This window comes from Microcaecilia unicolor, chromosome 7 (assembly GCF_901765095.1).
Source record: "Microcaecilia unicolor chromosome 7, aMicUni1.1, whole genome shotgun sequence".
Lineage (NCBI taxonomy): Eukaryota > Metazoa > Chordata > Amphibia > Gymnophiona > Siphonopidae > Microcaecilia > Microcaecilia unicolor.
The window spans coordinates 172,445,695-172,458,133 of NC_044037.1; the positions used below are offsets into that span (position 1 = coordinate 172,445,695).

A 12,439-nucleotide genomic window follows, 5' to 3' on the forward strand; every position below is an offset into this window, starting at 1 on the left:
TCTACACGAGCATACACATGCGGAACAATGTGCGGCAGTTGGCGGGCTTGGTTGATGCTCTTCCCCCTGAGCAAGCCAAGCCTTTTCAGGAGGTGGTCAGGCAGCTGAAGGCGTGCAGAAAATTCCTGGCCAGAGGAGTTTATGACACTTTTGATGTTGCGTCCAGGGCCGCTGCTCAAGGTGTGGTGATGCGCAGGCTCTCATGGCTGCGTGCCGCCGACCTGGAGAATAGAATCCAGCAGCGGATTGCGGACTCGCCTTGCCGTGCGGACAATATTTTTGGTGAAAAAGTCGAACAGGTGGTAGAGTCTCTCCACCAGCGGGACACCGCATTCGACAAATTCGCCCGCCGGCAGCCTTCAGCTTCTACCTCTACAGGTAGACGATTTTTCGGGGGAAGGAAGACTGTTCCCTACTCTTCTGGCAAGCGTAGGTACAATCCTCCTTCCCGACAGCCTGCGGCCCAGGCTAAGCCCCAGCGCGCTCGCTCTCGTCAGCAGCGTGCGACTCAGCAAGGCCCCGCGGCTCCCCAGCAAAAGCAAGGGGCGAGCTTTTGACTGGCTCCAGCAGAGCATAGCCGACATCCAAGTGTCCGTGCCGGGCGACCTGCCAGTCGGAGGGAGGTTGAAAGCTTTTCACCGAAGGTGGCCTCTCATAACCTCCGATCAGTGGGTTCTGCAAATAGTCCGGCAGGGGTACACCCTCAATTTGGCCTCAAAACCTCCAAATTGTCCACCGGGAGCTCAGTCTTACAGCTTCCAGCACAAGCAGGTACTTGCAGAGGAACTCTCCGCCCTTCTCAGCGCCAATGCGGTCGAGCCCGTGCCATCCGGGCAAGAAGGGCTGGGATTCTATTCCAGGTACTTCCTTGTGGAAAAGAAAACAGGGGGGATGCGTCCCATCCTAGACCTAAGGGCCCTGAACAAATATCTCGAAAAAGAAAAGTTCAGGATGCTTTCCCTGGGCACCCTTCTCCCCATGATTCAGCAAAACGATTGGCTATGCTCTCTGGACTTGAAGGATGCCTACACTCACATCCCGATACTGCCAGCTCACAGACAGTATCTGCGATTTCAGTTGGGCACACGCCACTTCCAGTACTGTGTGCTACCCTTTGGGCTCGCCTCTGCGCCCAGGGTGTTCACCAAGTGCCTAGCTGTGGTAGCAGCGGCGCTTCGCAGGCTGGGGGTGCACGTGTTCCCATATCTCGACGATTGGCTGGTGAAGAACACATCCGAGGCAGGAGCCCTGCAGTCCATGCAGATGACTATTCGCCTACTGGAGCTACTGGGGTTTGTGATAAATTATCCAAAGTCCCACCTTCTTCCAGTGCAGAGACTCGAATTCATAGGAGCTCTGCTGGATTCTCGGACGGCTCGCGCCTATCTCCCAGAGACGAGAGCCAACAACTTGTTGTCCCTCGTCTCGCGGGTGCGAGCGTCCCAGCAGATCACAGCTCGGCAGATGTTGAGATTGCTGGGCCACATGGCCTCCACAGTTCATGTGACTCCCATGGCCCGCCTTCACATGAGATCTGCTCAATGGACCCTAGCCTCCCAGTGGTATCAGGCCGCTGGGGGTCTGGAGGACGTGATCCACCTGTCCACGAGTTTTCTCGAATCCCTGTATTGGTGGACCATTTGCTCCAATTTGACTCTGGGACGTCCCTTCCAAATCCCTCAGCCACGGAAAGTGCTGACTACGGATGCGTCCCTCCTGGGATGGGGAGCTCATGTCGATGGGCTTCACACCCAAGGAAGCTGGTCCCTCCAGGAAAGCGGTCTACAGATCAATCTCCTGGAGTTACGAGCGATCTGGAACGCTCTGAAGGCTTTCAGAGATCGGCTGTCCCACCAAATTATCCAAATTCAGACAGACAACCAGGTTGCCATGTACTATGTCAACAAGCAGGGGGGCACCGGATCTCGCCCCCTGTGTCAGGAAGCCGTCAGCATGTGGCTCTGGGCTCGCCGTCAAGGCATGGTGCTCCAAGCCACATATCTGGCTGGCGTAAACAACAGTCTGGCCGACAGACTGAGCAGGATTATGCAACCTCACGAGTGGTCGCTCAACTCCCGAGTGGTGCGCCAGATCTTCCAAGCGTGGGGCACCCCCTTGGTGGATCTCTTCGCATCTCGAGTGAACCACAAAGTCCCTCAGTTCTGTTCCAGGCTTCAGGCCCACGGCAGACTGGCTTCGGATGCCTTCCTCCTGGACTGGGGGGAGGGCCTGCTGTATGCTTATCCTCCCATCCCTCTGGTGGGGAAGACTTTGTTGAAACTCAAGCAAGACCGAGGCACCATGATTCTGATTGCTCCTTTTTGGCCGCGTCAGATCTGGTTTCCTCTTCTTCTGGAGTTATCCTCCAAAGAACCGTGGAGATTGGAGTGTTTTCCGACCCTCATCACGCAGGACGAAGGGGCTCTTCTGCATCCCAACCTCCAGTCTCTGGCTCTCACGGCCTGGATGTTGAGGGCGTAGACTTTGCCTCTTTGGGTCTGTCAGAGGGTGTCTCCCGCATCTTGCTTGCTTCCAGGAAAGACTCCACTAAGAGAAGTTACTTCTTTCATTGGAGGAGGTTTGCCGTCTGGTGTGACAGCAAGGCCCTAGATCCTCGCTCTTGTCCTACACAGACCCTGCTTGAATACCTTCTGCACTTGTCTGAGTCTGGTCTTAAGACCAACTCCGTAAGGGTTCACCTTAGTGCAATCAGTGCATACCATTACCAAGTGGAAGGTAAGCCGATCTCAGGACAGCCTTTAGTTGTTCGCTTCATGAGAGGTTTGCTTTTGTCAAAGCCCCCTGTCAAACCTCCTACAGTGTCATGGGATCTCAATGTCGTTCTCACCCAGCTGATGAAACCTCCTTTTGAGCCACTGAATTCCTGCCATCCGAAGTACTTGACCTGGAAGGTCATTTTCTTGGTGGCAGTTACTTCGGCTCGTAGAGTCAGTGAGCTTCAGGCCCTGGTAGCCCAGGCCCCTTACACCAAATTTCATCACAACAGGGTAGTCCTCCGCACTCACCCTAAGTTTCTGCCAAAGGTCGTGTCGGAGTTCCATCTGAACCAGTCAATTGTCTTGCCAACATTCTTTCCCCGTCCTCATTCCTGCCCTGCTGAACGTCAGCTGCACACATTGGACTGCAAGAGAGCATTGGCCTTCTACCTGGAGCGGACACAGCCCCACAGACAGTCCACCCAATTGTTTGTTTCTTTTGATCCCAATAGGAGGGGAGTGGCTGTAGGGAAACGCACCATATCCAATTGGCTAGCAGATTGCATTTCCTTCACTTACACCCAGGCGGGGCTGGCTCTTGAGGGTCATGTCACGGCTCATAATATTAGAGCCATGGCTGCGTCGGTAGCCCACTTGAAGTCAGCCTCCATTGGAGAAATTTGCAAAGCTGCGACGTGGTCTTCTGTCCACACATTCACATCTCATTACTGCCTGCAGCAGGATACCCGACGCGACAGTCGGTTCGGGCAGTCAGTTCTTCAGAACCTGTTTGGGCTTTAGGATCCAACTCCACCCCCCGAGGGCCCTGTTTGTTCTGTTCCAGGCTGCACTCTCAGTTAGTTGGTAAATTTTTTAGGTCAATCTCAGTTATGTCCTCGCCGTTGCGAGGCCCAATTGACCTTGGTTGTTGTTTTGAGTGAGCCTGGGGGCTAGGGATACCCCATCAGTGAGAACAAGCAGCCTGCTTGTCCTCGGAGAAAGCGAATGCTACATACCTGTAGAAGGTATTCTCCGAGGACAGCAGGCTGATTGTTCTCACAAACCCGCCCGCCTCCCCTTTGGAGTTGTGTCTTCCCTTGAAGTGTATTGTCTTGCTACATACTGGACTGGCCGGCTCGAGCCGGTTTCGGGCGGGAAGACGGCCGCGCATGCGCGGTGCGCGCGGGCGCGCGAGGACTAGCAAAGGACTTTGCTAGTGAAGTTTCCGATTGGAGGGGCTGCCGTGGACGTCACCCATCAGTGAGAACAATGAGCCTGCTGTCCTCGGAGAATACCTTCTACAGGTATGTAGCATTCGCTTTGCCTCGTATCCTATGAATTTTTAATTTTCTCAGGAGTCACTTGTGAGGAGCTTTGTCAAAATCTTTCTGAAAATCCAGATACACTACATCAACTGGCTCACCTTTTATCCACGTTTATTTACACCTTCATAGAAATGAAGCATATAGGTGAGACAAGACTTCTTGGCTGAACCCATGCTGACTCTGTCCCATTAAACCATGTTTGTCTACATGTTCCATAATTGTATTCTTTACTTGTAAAAAAGGCCCGCTTCTGACACAGTTGAAATGGGCACTAGCAAGGTTTTCCTTGGCGCGTGTATGTTTGAGAGAGTGACTGTGTGTGTGAGAGAGAGATAGTGAATCTGCGAGTGTGTGTGACAGAGAGTGAGACTGTGTGCGAGTGTGTCTGTGAGAGAGAGTGTGTGTGGGTGGGGCCCCTCCCACCCAGTTCTAGTGTCCCCCCTTCCTCCGTGTTCCAGGGTCGTCCCCCCGTTTTTTTTTGGTTTTTTTTTTTAGTTTTTGTACAGGTGGTGCATTCCCCCCTCCTCCCCTCTCGTCCCCTCCTCAGAGTTCCAGACCCCTCCCACTCTCCGAGTTCCAGACCCACCTCCCTGCCTCCCTCCCTCCGATTTGCAGACGCCCCTTCCTCTGATTTCCCGACCCCCCCCCCCCCTCGGAGTTTCTGACCCCTGGACCCCCCTGCCACGACCCTCTCGAGCCCTCCTTCCTGCCGCCAACCCTCGGGGCTTCGGAGGCCATCTGTGAAGAAAGTTACGGACACAGGCAGGCAGACACATAGAATGTTGGAGGTGAGAATTATTATATAGGATAATAGATTCCACTATTTTCCCCAGCCCTGAAGTCAGGCTTACCGGTCAGTAATTTCCCAATCACCCCTGGAACCCTTTTTAAAAATTGGCATTACATTGGCCACCCTCCAATCTTCAGGTACTACGCATGATTTTAATGGTGGGTTACAGATTACAAACAGATCAGCAATTTCATGTTTGAGTTATTTCAGTACCCTGGGGTGGATGCCATCCGGTCCTGATGATTTATTACTACTTTAACTTGTCAATTTGGCTCAATGCTTGATCAATTTTTTTTTTTTTTTTTACTGATCAGCTCTCACTCTTTCAGTAAAAGTGTATTAGTTACATTTCCTCTGAACCATACTTCCAGCTTCATATCACGCTTGTTCTGCTCTCTCACCAGGGTGATTAGCATGCAGTCTAAACCATAGTATAGAACATCACAAGGATAAGACTCGGAACTCTTGAACAATAATCTTCTTTAATGCAGTAATCAAACCAGGAACAATAACTTACACTTCAGATGTGCTGGACAAGAGTCTTAGCTATGCAAACTGGTGTTTTCAATCAGCTCTCCATGTATGAGAGAAGCTGGGAATAGTTCAACAACAAGCTGACAGTGCTGCTGTATATATGTTTACATTATGAAAAACTTGATGGAGTTATAAGGGCTTGTAGGACTCATGCAACAGACCAGTGGCATAGCCACGAGGGAAGCCTTGGGGTCCTGGCCCCCCCCCCCCCCCCAGTTTGGGTTCAAGCCCCCCAGAGTCTGCTGGTTTAGGTGGCGGCAGTCCACAAGCCCCACCAGCAGAAGCTTTCCTGCGGTGATATTCGCCACTGCACTGCCAGCTCTGCTTCCTTCTCTGTTGCGCACATGCTCAGTTTTAATTAAATTGAGCATGCGTGAGTTTGCGCGTTCTCAATATTTCACTAAAACCGAGCATGCGTGCCAGGGTGGGAAAGCAGGGCAGGGCAGCACGTTGCCGAGTATCGCCACAGGAAGGCTTCTGCTGGAGAGGCTTGGGGACCCTTGCCAGCCTAGGTATGTGGGGTTGCGGTAGGGGTGGAGAGCGGTGGGGAGGCCAAAATGTGCCCCCTCCCCCACTTTGGACTTAGTTCTCTTCCCCCCCCCCCCCCCCAAAAAAAAAAAAAAATCAAGGTCTGGCTACGCCTCTGCAACCGACACAAATAAACAGCTAGATCATAGAAGGAGCACGCTGCAGATGTCTTAACAGATCTGATGGGGGGGGGGGGGGGGGGGGGGCTACCAGCCACATGCCCAGAGAATCAGGCAAGCCAAAAGAATCCCACAGGACACGGGGATCTGGGATATGTGCTCTGAAAGACCTTATTAAGGGAACTATAGGATGACAGGGATTTGTAGTGTTATCCATTTTTAAGATACAGGCACTGTAATTTGTTACAGACAGTGCTCAACAATTCACATAAACAACAAACAACCTGCCTCCATGCAAATGGGGCAAAACGAGGCTTCTTTGTCCTTTGAGCTGCTATTTCTATTGAAAATGTTACCCTTAAGTACCTAAAGGGGGCAATTCTATAAACTGGCACCAAGATATAGGTGCCACAATGAGTCGCACTTAGAACCAATTTTGTAATAGCTTCTGGGCGCATTTAAGCCATTATAGAAGACCTAGCACAAAGCCAAATTAGCACACTGAGTGGAGGAGTAGCCTAGTGGTTAGTGCAGCAGACTTTGATCCTGGGAAACAGGGTTCAATTCCCACGGCAGCTCCATGTGACTCTGGGCAAGTCACTTAACCCTTCATTGCCCCAGGTAGAAATAAGTACTTGTATATACTATGTAAACCACTTTGAATGTAGTTGCAAAAAAAAACAGAAAGGGGGTATATCAAGTCTCTTTTCCCTTTCCCACACTGAAAGTTAGGTGCACCAACTTCTGTCATGTCAAAAGTTGGTGCGCCAAAGTGTGCCATGCAGTTCCCACAAGTAATAGTACTCTATAAATTGTGTGCAATGCTTGGTGATCTGTCCATGCTCCACCCATATATATTGCCCCTTCCCCTTGTAGTTGCACACTAACTCCCGGATTATATATATATATGGCACCCCAGCACACAAGTTAATTGATTAGCAAGCCCTTAACAAGCAGTAATTGAGCACTAATTATTGCAGTTCATTGGCATCAATTAGGATTTGTGTGCGTATCTGACTGCGCACTATTCTATAAGGCTCAGTGCCGAACTCTCACAGCATGTATCTGAAAAGGGGGCGTGGTCAGGAGGCATTCTAAAATGTTGTGCATGCAGTTTACTAAGTGCTCCTAAGTTAGGCATGGGATCCATGGCAAGTACTATTCTATATAAATAGCCCGCTCTTTGTAAAATAGCATGTAGTGCTGAATTTGTTCAGTGCCCAAGTTTCAGCATCTTTTATAGAATTCCCTCCTAAGTGACTTTCAGTTATTGGTGCCAATCATGCGCATAAGTGCTAGAATTCTGTGACATATGTGTGCTATTGGTTCCTGTATTTAAATACCAGCTTATAGAATTGCCTTTATAATTTAAGAGTTTTTATTGAACAAAATGAAGGATACAAAAATAACATCATAACTAGAGTTGTTCAGTGTTTTACAAAATATCCGTACTAAAATATAAACATTAATCCAAAGAAACAGAGCTATCTGCCATGCCAACCCTATAATATATTTGAAAAGGAAACCCCACCCAGTTTACTAATTCTCCCACCCTATCCTAAAATCCCCATGTCATAGAACAGAAAGTTCCAGTATTATATCCAACCTAGAACTTATCCCTACTCCTCCCAACCCACCTCTTGCCCACACAGATACCCTTATAGTCCAGACATGGATGATTTAAAAGGGAAGATGGCCTCTGGCCCGGTCCTTATTACCCCAGCCAGCTCTCAAAGCAGACACTTATCCTAAAAGGATGCCACCCTAACCTACCCTAATCTAAATGGAAACTCCTGATCCTTGAAGAGTGCCTACTTCTTATCCTGAAAACCATTTAAGACGAAACTGTGAGCTCTAGGTGATAAGATAGAAAGGTAAGCACGCCACATAAGAAATGCTCTTTGTCTCTTCTGTGCCTATTTTCCACTATGAGACTCCCAGATCATTAAAGTATGAAATTTATTGCACCAATACCATAAACAGGGGGTCTCCTCATAGAATTGTCTTTAAAGCATTTTATAGCATCGATTGTGAGAAGACTGTGATTCTCAAAGTTAAAAAAAACATTTTTGCAATTTTTGTGTTCACAGGATTTTGACTGGCTCTTATGATAAGGCCTCACGGATTTGGTCCCTGGAGGGAAAGCTCATCATGACTATTGCCGGCCACATGGAAGCGGTCAAAGATGTGGCTTGGGTGAAAAAAGGTCATTAAGAACAATATGCCATTTGACGCAAACTTCTAAAGTACAGTGTTGCACATAAGAAATTCCTAACCTCTCCACTCGGCTCAAAGCACAGCGCCTGCAGTGCTTGATTACTGCCCTTGTTAGAATGCCTGTCTGCCGTCCATTCTCATTCAGATACACAGGCACCAGGCGGTGTTCATTTTGCTAACTTGTTGGTGTTCATTTAAGTTCTTCTTTGAAAAGAAACACGTGCTCTTCTCAACCATTAACACTAATATTAAATGGGTCATGTGCTGATCAGGTTTTCAGATGTTTCATGTATGGTATCTTGCATCAGGACCTGCAAAAAAGCCTTGAGGATGTAATCAGTCTGTATTTTTCATTAAGGGGGTAATCTTATAAAGATTTTTTCTATGTGTAAAACAAGTTTTACATTGGGGAAAATTGCTCTCAGAAAATTGCATGGCCAAACGTGTATAAATATACACGCTAAAATCACACATCCCGGGTAGCATAGGCATCAGTATAGGGTGGCACGGGGTGCCACCCCAGTTTTACATGCGATCGGACATTTCTCTTTCCCGTTTCCTTCCCCCCCCCCCCCCCCCTTCCCCCATCTCAGCAGTCATCCAGTGTTCCTGTGGGCTGCCGGCAGCATCTACAAAGCAAGCAAGCTGCCTCCGACTGGCCCCTGAATCATTCCTTCTTCTTTGTCTCACCTTTTCTGACACAACTTCCTGTGTCCGTGCAGGTGGGACACAGCAGAAGGAACACTTCCAGGACCAGCAGGAGGCAGCTTGCTTTCCTTGTTGATGCTGCCGGCAGCCCGCAGAAACGCTGGAGGACTGCCAAGGGGAAGAGGGAAAAACAAGAAAGATATTGAACCTGGAGGAGAGGGGAGGGAAGGGAAGAAAGGCTGAAAGAAATGCCAGACCATGAGCAAGGGAAAGGAAGGAGATGGCAGATTGCGGGGAAGGGGGAGAGGGACAGAGATGGCAGGGGGGGGGGGGGACCCAGTGCGGACTGGAGAAAGAGTGGAAGGAAGAGAGCTCCGATAAGGGGGAGAGATGCTACATCCACAAAAAGACAGAGATGCAGTACTGTGGAGCAGAGGAGAGAGGGAGAGATGCTGACCTTGGGGTGGGGTGCAGGAGAAAGAGAAGCTGTACATAGAAAGGACAAAAGGGGTAATATTGGACACAAGAGGAGGGATGGGGACAGAGAGGGTAGATGGTGAATATGGGGAGGGGGACAGGGATACAGAGTGGAGATGCTTTACAGGCAAGATAAAGTACACAGAGGGAATGATGGTGGATATGGAGAAAGAAAAAAATGTCAACTGGACAGGGGACCCTGGAAAGAGCAGAAGATGGATACCCCACCCCCCACCTGAAAAAGCCAGGAACAATGCCCACTGGCTCCTGCCTCCGGCACCACCATCTTGGAAAATGGCGGCACTTGACCCCCCCCACCCCCAATCTGGTGCATACTGAGATGCACCAAGTGGGGTTAGTCTGCCAAGTAAGGGACTTTTTTCAGTATTTGGTAATCTGGGGATTGCCACTAGATACCAAGAAACTTAAAGTAGCCACGGGAGGGCACTAGATTACCAGGGATTTTTGTTTTAATGTTGGGGCCTGGGGTTGGGTTTAGGGGAAAGAGGGGGGGCTGTGAGACGTTACCATATGTCTGGTTTTACCAGGACATGTCCTCTTTTTGAGGACACTGCAGGACGTCCAGGCAGGTTTTTCCAGCCTGCTCGTTTGTCCAAGTTTGCTGGTAAGTGGTCAGGCTGATGCTGGCGGGCATCGGGGTGTCCTCCCCTCCTCTCCCTTATCGTGGCCTCTTCAGGGCAGGAAAGGCCACCACTCTTTCCTGCCCAGCGATGCCTTCAAAATGGCTGCTGCGACTTCAGCGCTAGCCTCACAAGACTTTGTCTTGCAAGATCACCGCTTGAAGTCATAGTACGATTAAAGGGGCCAATGCAGAAAAGACACATGGTAGAACTGACTCATCGTGCAGCTTCTACCGCAAAATTAACAATAAAAAAAATTCTTCCGCTTTGCACTAAGCAATTGACATGCAAATTACTGCTGTGGAAAACACAGCTCATTGCCAAATGTCTCCCTGTCAGTGAGTAAATGATGATCGCCTCACGCACCGACAAGAAGAGTAACTTTAAAAAAAAATAATTTTTAATAAGCCTGCAGGTCTGCATCTCAACACAGCTTTCTGCACCTGCCCCTGTTGTTCCTGGTTAGGGTTATCATATTTGCCTTGCCAAAAAAAAGGACACCTATAACCACGCCCCCTCTCCACACAGTTACCTTGATTTCCCGCCCCCCCCCCCCCCCCCCAAAAAAAAAAAGAGCCTCCCTCAACCCCTACCCACATTCGTAGCCTAGTGGTTAGTGCAGTGGACTTTGATCCTGGGGAACTGAGTTCGATACCCACTGCAGCTCCTTGTGACTCTGGGCAAGTCACTTAACCCTCCATTGCCCCTGGTTCAAAATAAGTACCTGAATATATGTAAACCGCTTTGAATGTAGTTGCAAAAAACCTCAGAAAAGCGGTATATCAAGTTCCCTTTCCATCCACGATCCTCTTCCCGTATCGTGCCCTGGTGAACTAGTGGCCTCACTGCTTGAAGTTTTGACAGCCATTTTGAAGTGGCGCCAGTAGCGAGCAAGCAGCGGCATTGCCGGACAGGAAAGAGTGGGGTCCTTTTCTGGCCCGAAGAGGCCACTAGACCACCAGGGCACGAAAAGGGAGGGGAGGGGAGGTGGATCATGGATAGAATGTGGATAGGGGGTGAGGGAGGCTTTCTTTGGGGGGGGGGGATCAAGGTGACTGTGTGGCATGGAGGTGGGGAGGGGGTGTGGCTATTGGGTTTCTTGTCCCCACCCCCCCAGGCAAATATGGTAACCCTAACCAGGGATAACGGGCTGGTGCAGAAAGCTGGGTCGAGATGCAGACCTTCCAGCTTATTTAAAACAATACAAAAAAAAGTCACTCTTCTTGTCAGTGCGTGTAGGCAGTCACCATTTACTCACTAACAGGAAGGGAAACATTTGACAATGAGCTGTGTATTCCATAGCAGTATTTTGCATGCTGAACGCTTAGAGCATAGCGGCAGAAATTGTTTTTTATCGTTAATTTTGTTGAAGCTGTGTGCTGAGCCAGTTCGACCCCGTGTCTTTTCTGCATTGGCCCCTTTAATCCTACCATGAGTTCTTGTTTATTCCAGGATCCTCTCAGTGGCTCTTTCACATTGCAAAAGTTTTTAAAATTATATGGAATAAAACTCATCTCAGTTAACCTATCCTGATGATCAGCTAGTAATTTTCTGGGCACTGTGTTACAATGGTGTTCATGGTGTCTTGTTTTCTTTTCCTGGTGGTACTCCTCTATCAGACAGCCTGTCCTGCCTGCTGCTTAGTGCCTCTATGGACCAGACCATCTTGCTTTGGGAGTGGAATACCGAGAGGAACAAAATGAAAGCCCTGCACTGCTGCAGGGGCCACGCTGGGAGTGTGGACTCCATAGCTGTCAACAGCTCAGGAACCAAAGTGAGTCATGTGGGCTGTTTTACTGACCTGCTCTTTCACTCCAAGAAGAAGCAGGGTCCCATAAGGTCTCAAAACTCATGTACCACAAGATCTTTTTTGTCTGTCTAATAAATCATATCCTCAAAGATTCCATATTGTTAAAGAAATACAGAGTAGCATGAAAAACTAGGGCTGTCAAACTGCAATTCTAGAGGGCCGCAAGCAGGTCAGGTTTCAGAATCACCCTACTGAGTGTGTATGAGATACAGTAGCATCCAATGTCTTCACTGTATGCAAATATCTCATGAAAATTCACTGTGGAAAACGTAAGGTTTGCGGCCCTCCGGAGCTGCGGTTTAACACTCCTTTGTTAAGCCATTAGGTTGTAAAGGTGCTATATAGCAAACGTTCATAATAAAATTTCCTGAACTTCAGTTTTTTGGACTCAGTTTACTGAAGTGCAATAAGGTCTGGCAGTTACTATGCAGAATTGCCAAAATAAAGGTGTAATTGGAAAACGCTGCATTAGCTGGTGGAAGTATTCCTAGCATTTTTGGAAAGGCTGGTGTGCATTTAAGATGGGGCAAATTTGCTACCATCAGATAACGTGCAATACAGTTAGCTTCATCTCTTGAGGTGGCATTAACCATTAACACAACAGATAATGCTGAGCAGTTAATGAGCAGAGAT

General features: G+C 49.0%; 1 protein-coding gene across 1 annotated transcript in view; it reads left to right on the forward strand.

Annotated features, from left to right (window-relative positions):
• Nucleotides 1-12,439, forward strand: part of WDR12 (WD repeat domain 12) — a 76,435-nt gene that overhangs the window by 26,084 nt on the left and 37,912 nt on the right. Inside the window, exons 5-6 of the mRNA XM_030210700.1 lie at nucleotides 8,104-8,219; nucleotides 11,616-11,770. Of these exons, the coding sequence (XP_030066560.1) occupies nucleotides 8,104-8,219; nucleotides 11,616-11,770 (271 nt within the window). The remainder of the gene's footprint in view (nucleotides 1-8,103; nucleotides 8,220-11,615; nucleotides 11,771-12,439) is intronic.